General features: G+C 39.3%; 1 protein-coding gene across 1 annotated transcript in view; it reads left to right on the plus strand.

Annotated features, from left to right (window-relative positions):
- Positions 1 to 16,713, plus strand: part of HMGCLL1 (3-hydroxymethyl-3-methylglutaryl-CoA lyase like 1) — a 144,164-nt gene that overhangs the window by 30,333 nt on the left and 97,118 nt on the right. Inside the window, exon 2 of the mRNA XM_028167670.2 lies at positions 16,466 to 16,546. Within this exon, the coding sequence (XP_028023471.2) occupies positions 16,466 to 16,546 (81 nt within the window). The remainder of the gene's footprint in view (positions 1 to 16,465; positions 16,547 to 16,713) is intronic.

Consider the following 16,713-nt stretch of genomic DNA (forward strand, 5'->3'; position numbering starts at 1 on the left):
ACAGACATAGAACCAACTCTCCACCATCCCACCCTTCCTTTCTTTGTCCTGGAATAAGAAACTAAGATCCGGGCTTCCCTGGTGGCGCAGTGGTTAGGAATCCGCCTGCCAATGCAGGGGACACGGGTTCGTGCCCCGGTCTGGAAAGATCCCACATGCCGCGGAGCAGCTACGCCCGTGAGCCACAACTACTGAGCCTGCGCGTCTGGAGCCTGTGCTCCACAACAAGAGAGGCCGCGACAGTGAGAGGCCCACGCACTGCGATGAAGAGTGGCCCCCGCTCACCGCAACTGGAGAAAGCCCTTGCACAGAAACGAAGACCCAACACAGCCAAAAATAAATAAATAAATATATAAAAAGAAACTAAGATCCAATTTGCTTGTTACCCCCTCAGATACTTTTTAGGCATCAGTCTACCACATAGAAGAATGCCCATTTTGTTATTTGGATCATTCTGTGTGCTTTGGGAATAGCTCATGTGTTACCACCCACTCTGGTGACAATCCTGTGTTTTCTACATCAATTAAATCTCTGCAGATCCATCTGCTACCCAAAAAAAAAAAAAAAAAAAAAAAAGAGTGGGAGGAGCAGACAGACCACTTATAAAGCTCTCCCAGTCATTCAGGGGAGAAGTGATTATTTTGAAGATAGAACATGGTTTGCTTGTTGATCTGATAAAGGGTATAAGAAGAAGAGGGGCGTCTAGGATGAGTCCATATGTAGGCTGGCATAAGGGTTTATCTTAGTTTGTTGGGGCAACTGTCATAGAACACCATAGACTGGGCAGCTTCTAAACCACAGGAATTTATCTCTTCTAGTTCTAGAGTCTGGAAGTCCGAGATCAAGGTGCTGGCAGATTTGGTGTCTGGTGAGGTCCTGCTTTCTAGTTGGTAGACAGTTGTCTTTGCACTGAGTCCTCACATGGTGGAAGTGGAGTGGGAGCTCTCCAGGGTCTCTTCTATAAGAGCGCTAATCCCAGTCATGGAGATTCCAACTCTCATGACCCAATCACCTCCCCAAGGCTCTGCCTCCACCTGCTATCGCATTGGTGATTCGATTTCAACATATGAATTTGCAGGGATGGGCGGGGCGAATAAAAACATCCAGGCTATAGCAGCAGTTTAAAATAAAAGATAGGCCATCTACTGAGATGGGGAAACCTGCAGGCAGACAGGTTGTAGGAGAATTAACTAAGTCTTAGGTTTTGACATAAGTATTCTTGGACTTGAGCAAGTAGGGCCCCTGCCTGGGCTCCATGCCTCCACTGGCATAACTTTTACAAAACTATCTAAGTCTCACTCCACTGCTTTAGTTTTTCACAGTTTATTTCATATTTTGAATGTCCCAAATGGTATGGTTTCTGAAAATTCTGACAGATTTTGAGGTCAAGAAGCTTTTCCATTCCATTAGCTTTAGTGACATTTAGAGTAATCAGTGTCCTCTAAGAATAATGACAAAATGAGTAATTGAGTTACTTTAAGGCATTATGAAGTCTCTTTTGCACAAGGGTGTGGGTCCACTTAAACCTTGTGCTGTGGTATGAATGTCTAACCATCCATCTGCCAGCTCTGATTGCACAAAAAGATCTACATTAAAAAAAAAAATGTAGATCTCCTATACCCCCAAACTACTCTTTGAAGTTGAAATGAAGCTCCCTGGGGTGAAAGAAGAAATTAAAATCTAGCTTGTGAAGAGGATAGAGGGCTTTTGGGGTACTCTTGCCTCCGAGCATGTGATGCCAATCAGAATTATTCATGTATTTAATTTGCCTTTTAAATTCGTATTTTTTCCATAAAAACATTTCCAACAAGTAAATAGCTGTGATCGCCATGCTCGATTATGGCATCATGCTGCCAGGTTTTGAATATGAGCACTTATTTACCCTCATGATGAAGTGAGTGCCCCTCTGTTGCCTCTTAAAGGTTCAAACTGAGGTTGACATTGCCAAGTAGAACAGGATGGGTGGAGCTGGTGGTGTCAGCACTGGAGGTGGAGAAAATTGTTGGCGGGCTCCAGAATGGGATAATGTCTCCAAAGTGTTTGGAGCTCCTTGCTGAAAAGACCTTGAGTAATTTCCATGTATTATTCGGGTTGTATAAGGTAATCTGCTCTGCTATCAACCATGAATCCTTTCATTGCACATTTTAAGCAAAGTAGGTCCATTTTAAAATGATAAATGGAATGATTTTAAGCTATCCTACCTTTCAAAATATTAGAAATACTTTCTGTGTCTTCAAATTAGCCTTAAGAAAGGCAAAGGATAAATATGGATCGGGTGTTAACCCCTCACCAAGCACTGTGGGAAATGCTTTATATTCACACCCTCATTTAATTTTCACAGAACAAAGGGCCAAGTGCCATTGGCTCAGAGGAGAGTCAACTTCCCACTTTAAACAGAGGAGAATGAGGACAAGTAATTCAGTGATTTTCTCAGGTCTGAGCATCGGGACAAGGTGGAGCCAGGTGGTTTGCCTCCAGGATTTTTTTGCCACCACTCCGGCTGGCTTACTACACCTTCATTTTTAAGGGACTTCTGAGATTTGCTTCAGTAATGGTGTTAGAAACAAAGCTACTAGAGTAACTAAGGCTTTATTTTAGGAATGTCTTCACTAGAGTAACACTTTTTAAATTTGATCTCCATCCCAAAATGGGCTTTCTTTTCTTTGACCAAGTTCTAGCATAGGGTCTTGCATATGTTAAGTGTCCAATCAAAGTTAAGTGAGTGAATCAATGAACAAAAAATGATTACCTGTATCTCTGATGAGTCTAATGGCTATAATAGGTACAGCACTAAGCTTGGCTTTGCCACAACTCTTTATAGCTATTATGATCTCCATTTCATAGAGGAGCGAAGGAAGTACATAGTAGTGAGAAGAACATTTCCATCACACCAGGGATGGCAAATAGATTTTTGTCTTGGGTGCTGGGTTCAATCATTGATAATAGTGGATGTCTGGAGCTAGATAGGGGTCCCTACCTAGACAGTAGTATCTAACTGATGGTATGTACCTGGATCAGAGATATTGCAGGAGATGGCTATACTGCAAAGCCAGGAGCCCGTACCAGGACCCATTGTGAGAAACTTCCATGTTTGATTTACTCTTTTCCACTCTGAGTCTGAAATGGAGGAGTGGTCGTATTCACGCCTGACATTTTTGGCTAATACAATGTCCTATGGAGGTGGGTTTTCTCTGGTATTCATCAGACTATTTGATGCTTTGAGTTCTGTATTGAGTATTGCAGTCATTTTTATTTTGTTTTGTTTGCTTTTGGATGCCTGCAGTAAAAAACAACCCCAAAGACCCCTGAATTACTTTTACAATTTATTAATGCACACTTTTACAATTTATTAATGCACACTGAGTAGCCTTTCATACTCTTAGAATTTTGATTAACTCTTCATTGATGTCGTGGAATGGTGTGATGTTCTGCAGAATGTCCAGATAGTTTAGACCCCTTGAAATATGCCAGATGGTAGGAGAGTTATTATAGCCCTGGGAAAATTCTATAAACGTCTAATGTTGTTTGTCCCAAACAAATGGGAATTATTTACGGTCTCCTTTCCATCAGTTATAGAAACCAATGCACTATCCCAAACAGTGGCTACATACATGTACCTGAGGCAGTGTTAATTTGTTTTTGCAAAGATACCACTACTGGCACAGAAGCTACAATTGGGGTTGAGTTTGGTAGTCCACTGTACTGGTGATTAAAGGCTGTTTATCAGAGAGCAGGAAAGTGGTTGCTAGGGGCTAGAGGGTGGGGGAAATAAGGAGAGGTTGGTAAAGCAAAGAAACTTTCAGTTATAAGATGAATACTGTCTGAAAATCTAATGTGTAATGTATAACATGGTGACTGTAGTTGGTAACACTGTGTTATGCAATGGAAATTTGCTAAGAGGGTAGAACTTAAATATTCTTACCAAAAAAAGTGAGTAAATATGTGAGGTGATGGATGTGTCATTTAACTTGATGGAGGAAATCCTTTCACAATGTATAAGTATAACAAATCATCACAATGTGTACTTTAAGTGTCTTAAAATTTTGTCAATTAAACCTCAATAAAGCAGGAAAAATAAATGGATTTATGATGGGGTCATCACTTCTACATCCTTTTCTTTAGATACTTGAGGATGGCAATAATCACTGCCATTTCTCCAAGATCTCCCAAAATGCTTTTTATTTCTTTTTTCCTTTTTCTCCTTTTTTTTTCTTTTTTCTTTTCTTTTCTTTCCTTTCCTTTCTTCTTTTTCTTTTCTTCTCTTTTTTCCCCTTCCCCCCCACCCCCTTTTCCTTCCTCCCTTCCTCCCTCCTTTCCATCTTATCTTGGCTGAATGGGAGGAATGAACATTTTCAGAGGCTTCCACTTGCCCTTATGATTACGACAAAAACAACTCCCCTGATAGGTCTTATAGGTCAAGGAATGAATGTATGGTTCAGGATGTTACAACTATCAAATACGTCTATTCCAATTATATGTTCAGGGACTGGAAATTACCATGGGGACATAGGAGCCCAGGACTCCGTATATTATGTGGTTCCTCTACTCTCCATTCTAACAAGGGAGCATAATGACACTTTGGGTCCCGAGTATCAATGTCAACTTGGGCCCTGTGTCCAGGAGGCTGTAATGTTTGGTATCCCCTTTGCATAGTGTGCATTTACTCAAATAAGTGGCTGTAGGTCCCTTTGGGAAGCATTCGATGTATTACTGTAAATAGTTGCTGTAGCACTACAGGATCTGGGAATCTGGCTTTTTGTTCAGGCAGTTGGGTTTTGGTCTGAAAATTGGCTCAGATACGGAAACCAGGCAAGGGAATTTTTATGGAGACAGCTAACCTCAGCTAAACTGGTCAACTACATCCTTGGTTTATTTCAATTGTATAGATCAGCGTGCCTGGATCTGAAGACATTTCAGGCAGGATACTTGTATTCCAGAGGCCAGTCTTGTGCACTGTAACGGTTCTAGCAGTATTCCCTGATCTCTACCCACTAGTTGTCAGCAGTGCCCAGTGATAGTGGCAATCAAACGTGTCTCCAGACGTTGCCAGATGTCCCCTGTGGGGCAAAACTACCCCCAGTAGTGCATCTTTTAATAATCTTTAAACATTGCTGCTGGTTTCCAGGGAGTGTTCATGTCAAAACTACTTCATGGATGAGAACCAACTGAAAATAACCAGCAAGGTAGCTCCCAAATCCCATTTTAGAGACTGCTTCCTCAGTTCACTTCTGACACCAATTTCCTTAGGTCTAGCTCCCAGGAAACAGTCTCGGATAAAGATCTGTGATCAGGAAGTTGTTGCCCTTGATTCAGTACCTGTGGGGAAGTAAGGGCAGTAGGACCAGCAGAGGGAGGCCTGAGTCCATCCTGCAGGCCTCTTCTAAGGTGAGTTGTCCTCCCTCAGGCAAAGGAGCTGGGCTATTATGTCCCTGCATCAACCACTCAGTGGATGATCATGGGGAGGGGACATGACTTGGGGTAAGGTGGATTTCTTTAGTTGAGGGCAGTTCCTGACACAGGGCACAGTGAAATGGCATCGGCTGCCAAACCTCTAGCTTCTGGGAATGTCTCAGTCCTGAAAGGGGTATCTGAGCAGAACATCCATTAATAATAGAAACAAAAATTTCCAAAGATACAGACTTTACCTAACTTCACTAGCATATGGTAGTATCTCATCCACCTCTTATTCTGCCACCTTTAGCACACAACAGTTCATCAAATATCAAATATCAAAAACTGGTTACACATCATGAGGTGTAAGACACCACACTTTATTATTTAGATCATCTGTTTTGGTGCTAGTGTATATAACCATGCAAATACTCATGCATTCCAATTGATTTTTGCCAATCAGAAAATACATATTACGTAAGGGAGTGTTTTGATGGAGGGGCTTCATTAAGATCTGAAAAATTTTATTTAGAGTCTGAATGGATTCTGTGGATGGCTGAATAGGGTTATTGAAATTAATTAAGAGCATTATAAAGCTGAAAACTCATGGTATATCTATGATATGATTTCCCATTTTGTTATTGTTATACAACCAACATGGCATAAATAAAAAAAGTCATGTAAAGCAATATAATGGCTTGTTGTTAATAATAACAACCTAAATTTAAATGACTATTTAGAACAATGAATTGTGTCTTCCTAACCAAATAATAAGTCAAGCTTCCCCAGCAGAAGCATTGCTGTACCACTTGGGAGTATAAACTCTAAAACTCTGACAAAATTATATATCCCAGTAGTTTTTTTTTTTTTTTTTTAACTTTGTGGTTATAAGGTCATGCTGCTTGTATAACTAGCTTAATATAGTTAGTTGCATTTTTATTTTAAACCACTGTTTTCAGAAATTTATTCTAAAAATATTTCCATGATGAAACTTGGTATCTTATATGACATACTGCATTTTATCCTCGGAGATTCAGCCTTTCCAAAAATATCCATATATTTTCAATCAATTTTACTGCTTCTGTGTTTGCAAAAAGCAAAGCAATCTTAGTGGTTTCATAAAAATTTTATTAGTGAAGACCTTGAGGAAAAGGAAACTTTTCATACTTAAAGTATTTCAAGTCAAACATTTTCTTTTGATTTTCTAATTAACACTTTTATTACTATCCTAAACTTCAATTAAGTAATACTGATAATAGTCATGAAAAATCTATAGATTTTTCCATAGTTTATTTTGTTCGATCCTTAAGTTGCCTTGAATGCAGGAATAAATAATGGTATTTCTTGAAAGTAAATAATGTCAATAAAAGTCACCATTTAAAGAAACATAACTAGGTATGCGGGGGTCTTGTGCTCTATCAGTACGTGGAAGTTTTTCTCTTCTGAACTTTCAAGTTTATGTTAATGCTTCTATAGTAAGGTTTATTGAATTCTCTCATTAAAAATTGCTATTCTTGATTTCTTCAATTTGTTTCTTCTTACATGTGCTTCATCTTACTTTTGTTTCTCTAATTCTATTACTATCTACATTTCGTAAACTGTTTACAAATGCTTCATCTTACTTTTGTTTCTCTTATTCTATTACTATCTACATTGCATAAACTGTTTACAAAATCTATTTTAATATTCTCTATTTTCAGTTCTCATACACTATCTTAACAGGTTTTTTTTTGTATTAAAACAATAATTAATGGATGATTATTAAATACATATGTATACATTTATTTCTCAAGACATTTAAAAATTGAATTTATTTAATTAGGAAGTGAATTATGTGGTGCAGATGTTAACAGCCTTATTTTTTATTTTAATAAATAATTTTGGATGATTTTATATTGCCATCATTCTACTACATTTCAATCTGCCATATATGACAGAAGCCCCTTATATAATATTCTTATGCTTTATTGTGACTCCTCTTGATTTATTTAAGTGTTCATAAAAATTTATATATTTCCAGAGGGAATTCATATTTAATCATGTTATATATCTACACTAACACTCAGTACTAATTTTCCATCTGGTGCCAAGAACAAATATTAGTACACATACATACAGAGGATTGTTCACATTTTAGAACTTGCTTTTAATCTCTGTTAAAACATTGACCAAATGCATTTGGGAATGAAGTAGTGCACATTTCCTTTCTGGCTGCCCAATAATTGCTAAAAGGTAAGTGGATACCTTCCTTTACCTTTTGATTCAGGAAAATGAGATGTGTTGTTCATGGAGTTTGACTTAGTCATCTATTATAAATTTATTTTCACTTGGCTACAAATAAATTCTTCTTAAACTGTCAGAGATTGTCTTTGAATTGACCTTGGGGCACAGCTATTCTGAAAGAAAGGTTTCAGATATCAGCTTTGTTGATTCAGCCCTTCATCCCAGAAAGGCACCCAGGGAGAGAACCATCTTTAGACTGCTCCAGAGAACCAAGGTTCCTGTGATAATGCTTTATGTGTTTCTGACTATGTTTCATTAAAAGATAAATTAATATCTAAGAAATAACAAATAGCACAACGTGGATGTTTTACCATTACTGCAAGATGCACTATGTGCATATGTCAGATGAGATGGCAAAATGAGATTCTTTTGGAAAAGTGGAAATCTAATGCAGTGAAATTAATCCAGTTTAATTTCAAAGGAAAATCATGTAGTTTCCTGATTCAGACATTTCATCTGTGTAGTGGGAGCATTTGATTTGGTCATTGTAGCAGTTCTCCAGGAGAATACTGGCTATGAAACAGGGTATTTCAATATCCATAAAGACTTTTTTTACACATAGAATTACTCCTCAAGAAATGAAGTGAGTAGAACATATAAAATTCTGTTTAGAAATTTCTACTGTGGATGGTATCATTTTCCTAGGGAAAAAGAAGTCGTGCTTGTAGAGTGAATAATGAGGAATCATATCTGTCACCACCTGGAGGGTTGATTGTATATATAGAAGCCACCCATTATGGGAAACTATGCATATACACATATATATATGTGTATATGTATTATATAATATAAAAACATACACACACACACACACACACACACACATCTTAAAGATTTCAAAGAAGTTCCCATCAAAATATGCCTTCCATTTAATTTTATGTAAGATTGAAAAATGTGAGTTAAAGCAGCCCATTTATGTTCTACATGAAAGAATGGTTCATTATTACTTTTTCAACCAAAGCTTTTTCAATAGTTGGTGATGTATTTAACCTCATCCTAAAGAAAACTAGAATAGGAGCCAGGGACCATAGTTAGGTAACCTTAGACAGTCATTTAATCTCTCTTTCAGTCTGCCTACACCACAAAGTAGCTCCACAGATGAAATGTAGATAGAAAAGTGCTTTGGAATAATAAAGCAACATATAAATGCAAGATAGTATTGCTTTGGTTGTTGCCCTGTGAAAGTGAACCATTAGAAATCTGATGCCAGATGTGAGCATACATTCAGCCATATAACTTGGCTTTTTTAAACCCCCATTCTGGATAATACAGCTTTTGTTGTTCACTAGTATCATACACTACTCCATGTTAAACAGGATACAGTGAGCTCAGTAACAGGACTTTTATTGCCATAAAAATAAATTTAGACCAAAGACCTGTTTAAGGATGATTGTGCTCACTTCTGCAAACTAGAATGCAATTCCTTGGAACTTATAAGTGATTCATCAACTCTTATATATGCAATGTATAAGAACAGTGCCACGTCCCCAGTGACCCCAGTCCCAGAAGGTAACACACAGATCACTGTGCCACTAAAATGTAATCTTGTTATGGGCAGAGATTTTTTGTGTGGTTGGATCATTTCCATATATCCAATAGCTATAATAATGCTGGCTAATAAGTGTAGTATTCAATATAAATGAAAGGTTAACCTTGCTTTTCTAAATTTTAGATGTGGATTTGTTCATTCATTCATTCATTCAACAAACAATGTTAATTAAGCGCTTAGTATATGTCCATCCTGAAAGTTTATAATGAAAAATGGCAAACAGGCAGGCAAAGAAGTAATTACAGATCTATTTTAAAATAAGTCTCTACAAAGTGTTATTGGGTCATAGAAATGAAACTATGGTTGACTCTTGAACCACAGGGTCTGAACTGTGGGGTTCCACTTATATGTGGGCTTTTTTCAATAGTAAATACTGCAGTGCTACCTGATGGGACATGTGGTTGGTTGAATCTGTAGATGTGGAACCACAGGTAGGGAGGAACTGTGAATGGGAAGCAGTTGGGTATACATGGAAGGCTGACTGTAAGTTACACACAGATTTTCGACTGCACAGAGGGCTGGCACCCTTAACCCCTGCATTGTTCAAGGGTCAACTGTACTTAATTCTATATGGGGAGGTCAGAAAAGTCTTGAGTAGATGACAGATTGAATCTTGGTTAATAAGTAAGCATTTTTATTGAGGACAGTAATTAAGGTAATCATAGTGTTGAGAAATGATTCTTCATGGGTGTCTCACATTTCTGCATATTCTACTAGTTCCTTTGGAAATATCTTTTCAAGGTTTTTGTGTAGCAGATGGCCTTGGGTGATAGTAGTGTGTCCTTTCGAAGCAAAGGGCAGACGTGCTTGTTGCCCCTTATGAAATGGTCAGGTTCCCCACGCACCATCCCTGCAATGCTCAGGGAACTGGTACAAGAGCTGTTGGTGCTCTGGCTACTGCTATTAAGACGAGTAGTAAAGCCTCTTGTCTTTGATTCAAGAGTCGCATATCTTCTGCCAGCATCCAGAACACTGTGGCAGGGTTACTTATTACTTAGTATGTAAGGTAAAATCTCAGCCCTTCACAGGTTTGACAGTTTTGTTGATGAAGGTGGAATGTTGAGAGAGACACTTCCTGGAAAAGGAAGAATGAGGGCTTTTCAGGTGGTTAAAGGGATTTGAGGGAAGTCCATGGGTATTGGTAACAAACATGCTGACCAGATTTTAGTCAACTGAGCAACAAATGGTCCTCTGCTTTATTGTCTAGTGAAGATGAGGAATTGGGAAAGATGGTTGCTGTCTGATCAGGGAAGTAGGTTCAAAGGCCGAGTGGTGCCCTGGTTGTGCTAACTCTTCTCAGAGATGGGGAACTTCCTTGGAGATCTGCTGGTCAGCCACAGGTCCATCCATGGTGAAAAGTAGCACTAAGATGAATCCTGGGTGGTCTGAAGGTTCTTTTCTCTCTGTCCATCAATAGTTACTGGGAGTGTAGAAGGAAGAAATTTGGCCAGCATTATTGGAAGAAGCCAGGTGAATCATAAGAATTTTGATTGGTTGAGTTGGGAGGTGATGGAATGGGATAATTAATGCTTGCTAATAAGGAATAACAGTAGCTGGACCTTCTTAGCCCATCCAGCAGTCTGTCCTCAGTAACTTAATACAACTAGAGATGGCAGCAAACGGTCTGCTGTGAGTCTTGGCTGCTATACAGAAACTTTGGGGATATTTCACTGGGATGGACAAACTCCTATGTGAGGAGCCATAGATGAGTCATTGACTAGTATGTGGGGTACTGCTGCCCCAGGTTATGTATAAGGTGCTGGAAAGCAACCCACTAGAGAATGAGAAAGGACCCAAAGAATTATAGATGAATTTCAGAGTCACCCTTGCTACCTTGCAAGACTCCCTTAGTCCTTGTATTGTAACTGGATGAAGACTTAAGAGATGGTATCTTGACAATGGAGCATGTGCAAGTTTAGCCCTTGACAGCCAGAGGGAAAAAAAAACAGTGATCCTGCTGGAAACCAACACAGCTATGGATGCTAAGGCCAGGGGTTCCCAAGGTTAAAATTGATGGCGTCAGAAATGATGATTTTTACTGCCTGATACGGGGCTTTGTGTGGACCAAAGACATTGCAAGTTCATTGGATTGAGCCAGTGAGCAGCTGTTGTGCTGATTGCTCCCTTCTGCATCCACTCATCTTTCCCAACCTTCCTCCTTCAGTTGTTTAAGGAAAAAAATGATTACTGGTGCATGGAGATCATCCATCTGAGTGTGCTGGGGAATGGTGGGGAGAGCAAGGACTCTAACCTTCCTGGTTCTGTCTGATAAAGACATCCAAGTAACCATCCTATCAGTCCCATGGGGGTGGGAGTCCTGATTCAATTGACGGGGTTGGGCAGTGTTCTCAGTGGGAAAGGGGACCTGAAGCAGCCTTGTGGGTGGGACCTTCATGGCCAATACACTCTCCTGTTGTTGCTTGCACGTCTGAATGTATAGTAAAAACTGATGTGTGTTGTGATTGTAATTCTCTGTCCCATAAGTGCCAGAGGGGATCATCTCAATAGGAAGAGCTGCATGTGGTGAAGTGAACATAACTTTGGGAATCCCCAAATCCTCCTGACCTCTTTGAGCTCTAAGTCTCTGTGACTGGTGATTTTGCAAATTTGAGATTCTGTCAAAGTCAGGCAGCCTCTATCTGGTGGCACTTTGGGGGGTTGTGGATCCCTTACTGCCATGACACAGCTATCCAAGTCTCTTTTAAAAATCAGCTGTTGGCTTGCCTTGGAGCTCTTTTTGAAACTGGACACCTGAGTTAGGGAGGCCGTTGTGATTCTCTGGCCCCTATTTCCATTTTGGGGGGTTAACTTGGAGTCAATGACTAACGAGGTTGGACATTTTCAACAGGCCACACTAATCAAATGGAAATTGTATATTCGAGAAAGTGGTTGGCCTGTCCCCAGTGCAATCTCAGCTTTACCCACAAAAAGTAACCCTTGCCCTCTGTTGCCTGTTCCACTGCCTGGAACAAAGCTACTGGCTCAGTGGGGGCCCTTCTCTTCATGGTGCTTTTCTTAGCCTGGTTGGACGATGTTTTGGCCAAACTGAAATCTGATGATGACCACTGGGCTCCTGCAGTTGTAGAACCTCCCCAGCCGCCATGCAGAACTGAAAGGGGATGTGATTGCTCTACTTGCCCAACAGAACTTGAGCCCATTGCCATGTTTTTATTGACTCTTGGGTCGGGGTCATTGGCCTAGCTTATTTGTCTGCCATTTGGGAAACTGTAGACTAAGATATTAAAGACACCTTTTGGAGGAGGCTATGAATTATGGCAATAAACTATGGCTGCTGGTGGATCATCTGAAGCCCATTCTCTGATGAGGCACACTGGAATCACGCTGCGGATCAAGCCTCCATCACCTATATTGTCACTGTTGCTGCCTGGATAAATCATAGCATTGAACACGGTAACACATCCATCATCATAAAATAGGCACAAAGTAAACAACGCTGAGCTTCTGATACAGAGGCCACTACAATATAGGATTCGTTCTGCTGATTGGATCCAGGACCCTGGGGAGTAGTGGCATGGCAGAAGTCAATATTGCAGGTTCGCCTTCTCCTGCTCCTTGAAGGTCTGTTGAGAGTAGCCTTGATTAAATGTTTTCTGAGATAAAAATGAGCGGATTTGGTTCCAGCCTCTGTTCATTAATCAGAGGGGCCAACAGAGTGGTTTACTAGTGGGAAAATTTGCCATAAACCAGGATGGTGTAAAAATGAAGAGTGGATATTATTGGGAAATAATTCTCCATGAGTTTATTGAATTTCTGTATTTCTTGCAAGCAGAGGCATAATTACCTTTGTTCCAGACTCTCTTTTCAAGGATTTTTTTTTAATGCAAAATAGTTTTGAATGATAGAACTAGTGTCTCCTTCTGAAGCCAAGGGGAAGTGTCTTTCTCTCAGATCAAAGGCAGGCATACTCATGGTCAAGCATGATAAACACAGTGTCCACCTCTGTCACCAAGGAACGATATGCGTACTGCCCATTAGCAAAGGTGCAAGGTCCCTGTGCTTGGGGTTCCTTTTCTGTAATGCAACCCATTGTCTGGGCAAGCATTGTATGGTTCTCTTTTTTTCCTGGGAGTTGGGGCTTGGGGAACCAGCACAAATCCTGATTTTCTAGCTACTGCTGTTGCTGTGAGTGATAAGCCATTTTTTCCTTCTCTGACCAATGAGTCTTGTGCCTTCCACCAGCATCCATGGCAGGCTCACTTGTTAGCTTGAAAGTAAGGTAAAATTTCAGACCCTTCATCATTTTTCACAATTAGGAGCTATAAAATATATACCTATACCCTCAATGGTGTAAAAGAGTTGACATTTATTTTCATCTCTATAAGGGACAAAATAATTGTTTCTTATAGGCATGGAATTCTTATTAAAGCAGTGATTCTGGTATAGGTTCCTTCAATTTTTTTTTTTTTTTTCTGTCTTTATCAGCTTCCAAGTCTGCCATACTCATCTGCATCAAGCTGGCTGGAGGGGAAAGAGCATGGAGGCATGTGCATGGGATATTTTCATGGGCCAAGCCTAAAAGCAGTACATAGCATTCACGTTCATGTTCCATCAACTGGAACTTGTTCAAACGTAACTCTTAGGGGAGAAATGAGGTCCAGTCCTGTGTCTGTGAAGATGAGAAATGGTTTTGGTGGAAAGTTTTACCCGCAGATAGAAGCTATTTCCAACCAATAGTAACTTCATGTCTAACAGTCGTGAAAGTGAGCAGGACATGACTTTAGCATGACTAAAATCACAGGATGCATGAAGTAGAGTGTGGTAGAAGGTGAGAGGCTAGTCGTGAATCATATTTTACCTTAGGTTGATAGATCTCTCCAAAGGTGACTGGTAGATTCTGAAGCATTTTAATAATGGAAAAACAAAATTAGGGAGAATACTTAGGAAGCTACAGCAATAGACTGAGTAGAAAAGGATGACAATTTAAATAAAGCCAGTGACAAAAGAGATTCACTAATACAATCAACAAACAATTATTAAGTGCAAGCTAAGTGTTGGGTGTTGGGTATATGCCAAAATAGGACCAGTAATGAAGATACCAATTAGGTACCAATTAGATATAAGTGGTAAGAGAGATGGAATCAGATAGTAGGTGGTGGGAGAATATCTGAGGAGAGGAATGAGGCAGGGAAATCATGAGATCAGTTTTGCATCATTGAATTCTATGTGCTTGTACAACATTTAGGTGGATTTGCTCACTAAGCATTGCATTATTTATGTAAAGCTGAAGTTGCTTAGAAATGTCAATACAGAGATAGTAATGCGCAGAATGACACTGAAAATACCAAGATAGGGCTCTCACATCACACATACTCAACAAGTATGTATTGACTTTATTTATATATTTATTTATATGCTGTTTAAAGGGAAACTTGTTACTCTTTGAACTTACTGAACACATTATAACTTTCTTCTGATTTCTTGGGTATTCAGATAGAAGGAATACAGACCCATGACTAGAAGACAAAATGGGAGTGTTAGATTCAAGAAGAAATGTAAAATAATATCAAGTAAGCACATATTCTGCTTTGACTTAAATGGCTATAATTAGTGGGAGATTACACTTTAATTTCTTCAGATTGTTACTTCTGCCAGCTATACCAGTGATGCAAAGGAAGGTCCCAAGCTCTTTAATTGTACTCAGCATATTGTTATTACCTTAAAAAACACTATGTTCCTTTTTTGGGGGTTAAACACTGCTGTTTAATAAAGAAGTATTCTTCATCCATGTATACTCCAAGCTAATTGCTGTTGAAAATGAGTTTCAGGAGACAATCAGCGATAATGAGACCACATGGCTTTAAGATTGCCTCGTTTTGTTTTTGTTTTTTCATCCCTGCAGTTTTAGGACTGGAGGTAATAAGAAAGAGGAGTGAGCTTCTCTTCTTTACACTGCCTTCCCATGCCATCCCTCTCCTTTATTGCCTGGTTGAAATGATGGCCACCCTGCAAATAAGGCATGATTTCATGATTTTCATCCAAAACTGAGCCTAAAGCTGAGGGACCCCATGTGTCCTCGCTCAAACCTCCACCCTCCCAACTGCATGCATCACAGCCTGCTCAGGAGATGCAGAGATGAGAATTCTTTTCCTTCTCAGTTAATTTTTGCTTATTGAACTGCCTGATTTCATGGAAATTGTGGAGGGTGGTATGTAAACATTGTAACAGGGATCATCTGGGTTCCTTTGCTGAGTTAGTTAGCACAGAATGCTAATAAAACCAGGTAACAGCTATGGACCCTAGAAGGGGCAGGGAGCATTGTGCTGTGTGATGGAAACAAATTGGGTTGTGCATCCAAAATAGCCACTTCATTAGTGTATGCCCATGATTGTTACAAGAACAGAGTGAGACAATGTAAATTGGTCAGCCCAGAGTCATCATCCTTTATGAAAGGCAAGACAAAAAAAATAACTTTGAAGTACAGGTCATGTTGATCTGGGTCAGTTCCATCAGCTATCCATTAGAAGACCTTGATGATTGATTACCTACACTTAAGGCTCAGAGATACCAGGAGGTTATGTTTGTCCAGTCTGGAAAGATGTAACCTACTGCCGATTTTAACTGCAATATGAAGTTGAGAAAGTCAGTTTCAATTTTTCCTGTTTCAAACTAGTGTCCTTCTAAACATGACGTGAGCATAATACTTAGTTTAGGAACAGAGGGGAATATCAAGGATTAGGTCCTCCTGTGGGGAGTTTGTCCTTTAGGAAGCTGCGTTTAGGTGCTGGTAGTGCTGTGTGACACAGACAAGAAATAAACAACACATCTTATTCTCTGACACAGGCCAGAAAACTGAATTCACACTTGGCAAGTTCAGGGTATGACATCTGGATGACTGTGCCTGGTAGAAGTCTGTTAATACAAAGATCTAATTTTTTAATGAACTCTAACAATGGTACGTTTATCATCACGCATAGAATTACTCAGCAGATTGTCTCTTTAGATCCTGAGTAAGTCACCTTCTCAGCAGTTTTATCTTTGAAGTTCATCTTTTGGATTTTAATCATAATTAGACTGAATATCACTGGGTTGTAAAAAAAAATGACCTCATGTTGCTAATAACATAAACTTGGTATTTGGATTATATCATTATATCGATTTCTTACCTTTCTTAACTTTCCAGGGTGAGAACTTAATCCAGCAAAGTGAAATTGTTTGACTTTTCAAATAAACAAGTTTGATGATCTGTTATCTCTTTTTCTTGCCTTGTATTTTTCATTTTAGGAATCATCCCAGCCATCTGGACTCCCTGAATATGTTAAAATAGTAGAAGTTGGACCTAGAGATGGATTGCAGAATGAAAAGGTAACTTGATATTAATTTTACACAGTTTTTTAAAAATGCTAAATCTTAATATTTATTGAGTCTAAAGACACAGATTTCATATGTTAGATGATTACATTTGTTCTTAGTTGCTACTTGAATTTATAAATCTTAAATAGTATTTGCTTTCAGTTAGGAATTAATTTTCT

Source organism: Balaenoptera acutorostrata, chromosome 10 (assembly GCF_949987535.1).
Source record: "Balaenoptera acutorostrata chromosome 10, mBalAcu1.1, whole genome shotgun sequence".
NCBI classification, from domain to species: domain Eukaryota; kingdom Metazoa; phylum Chordata; class Mammalia; order Artiodactyla; family Balaenopteridae; genus Balaenoptera; species Balaenoptera acutorostrata.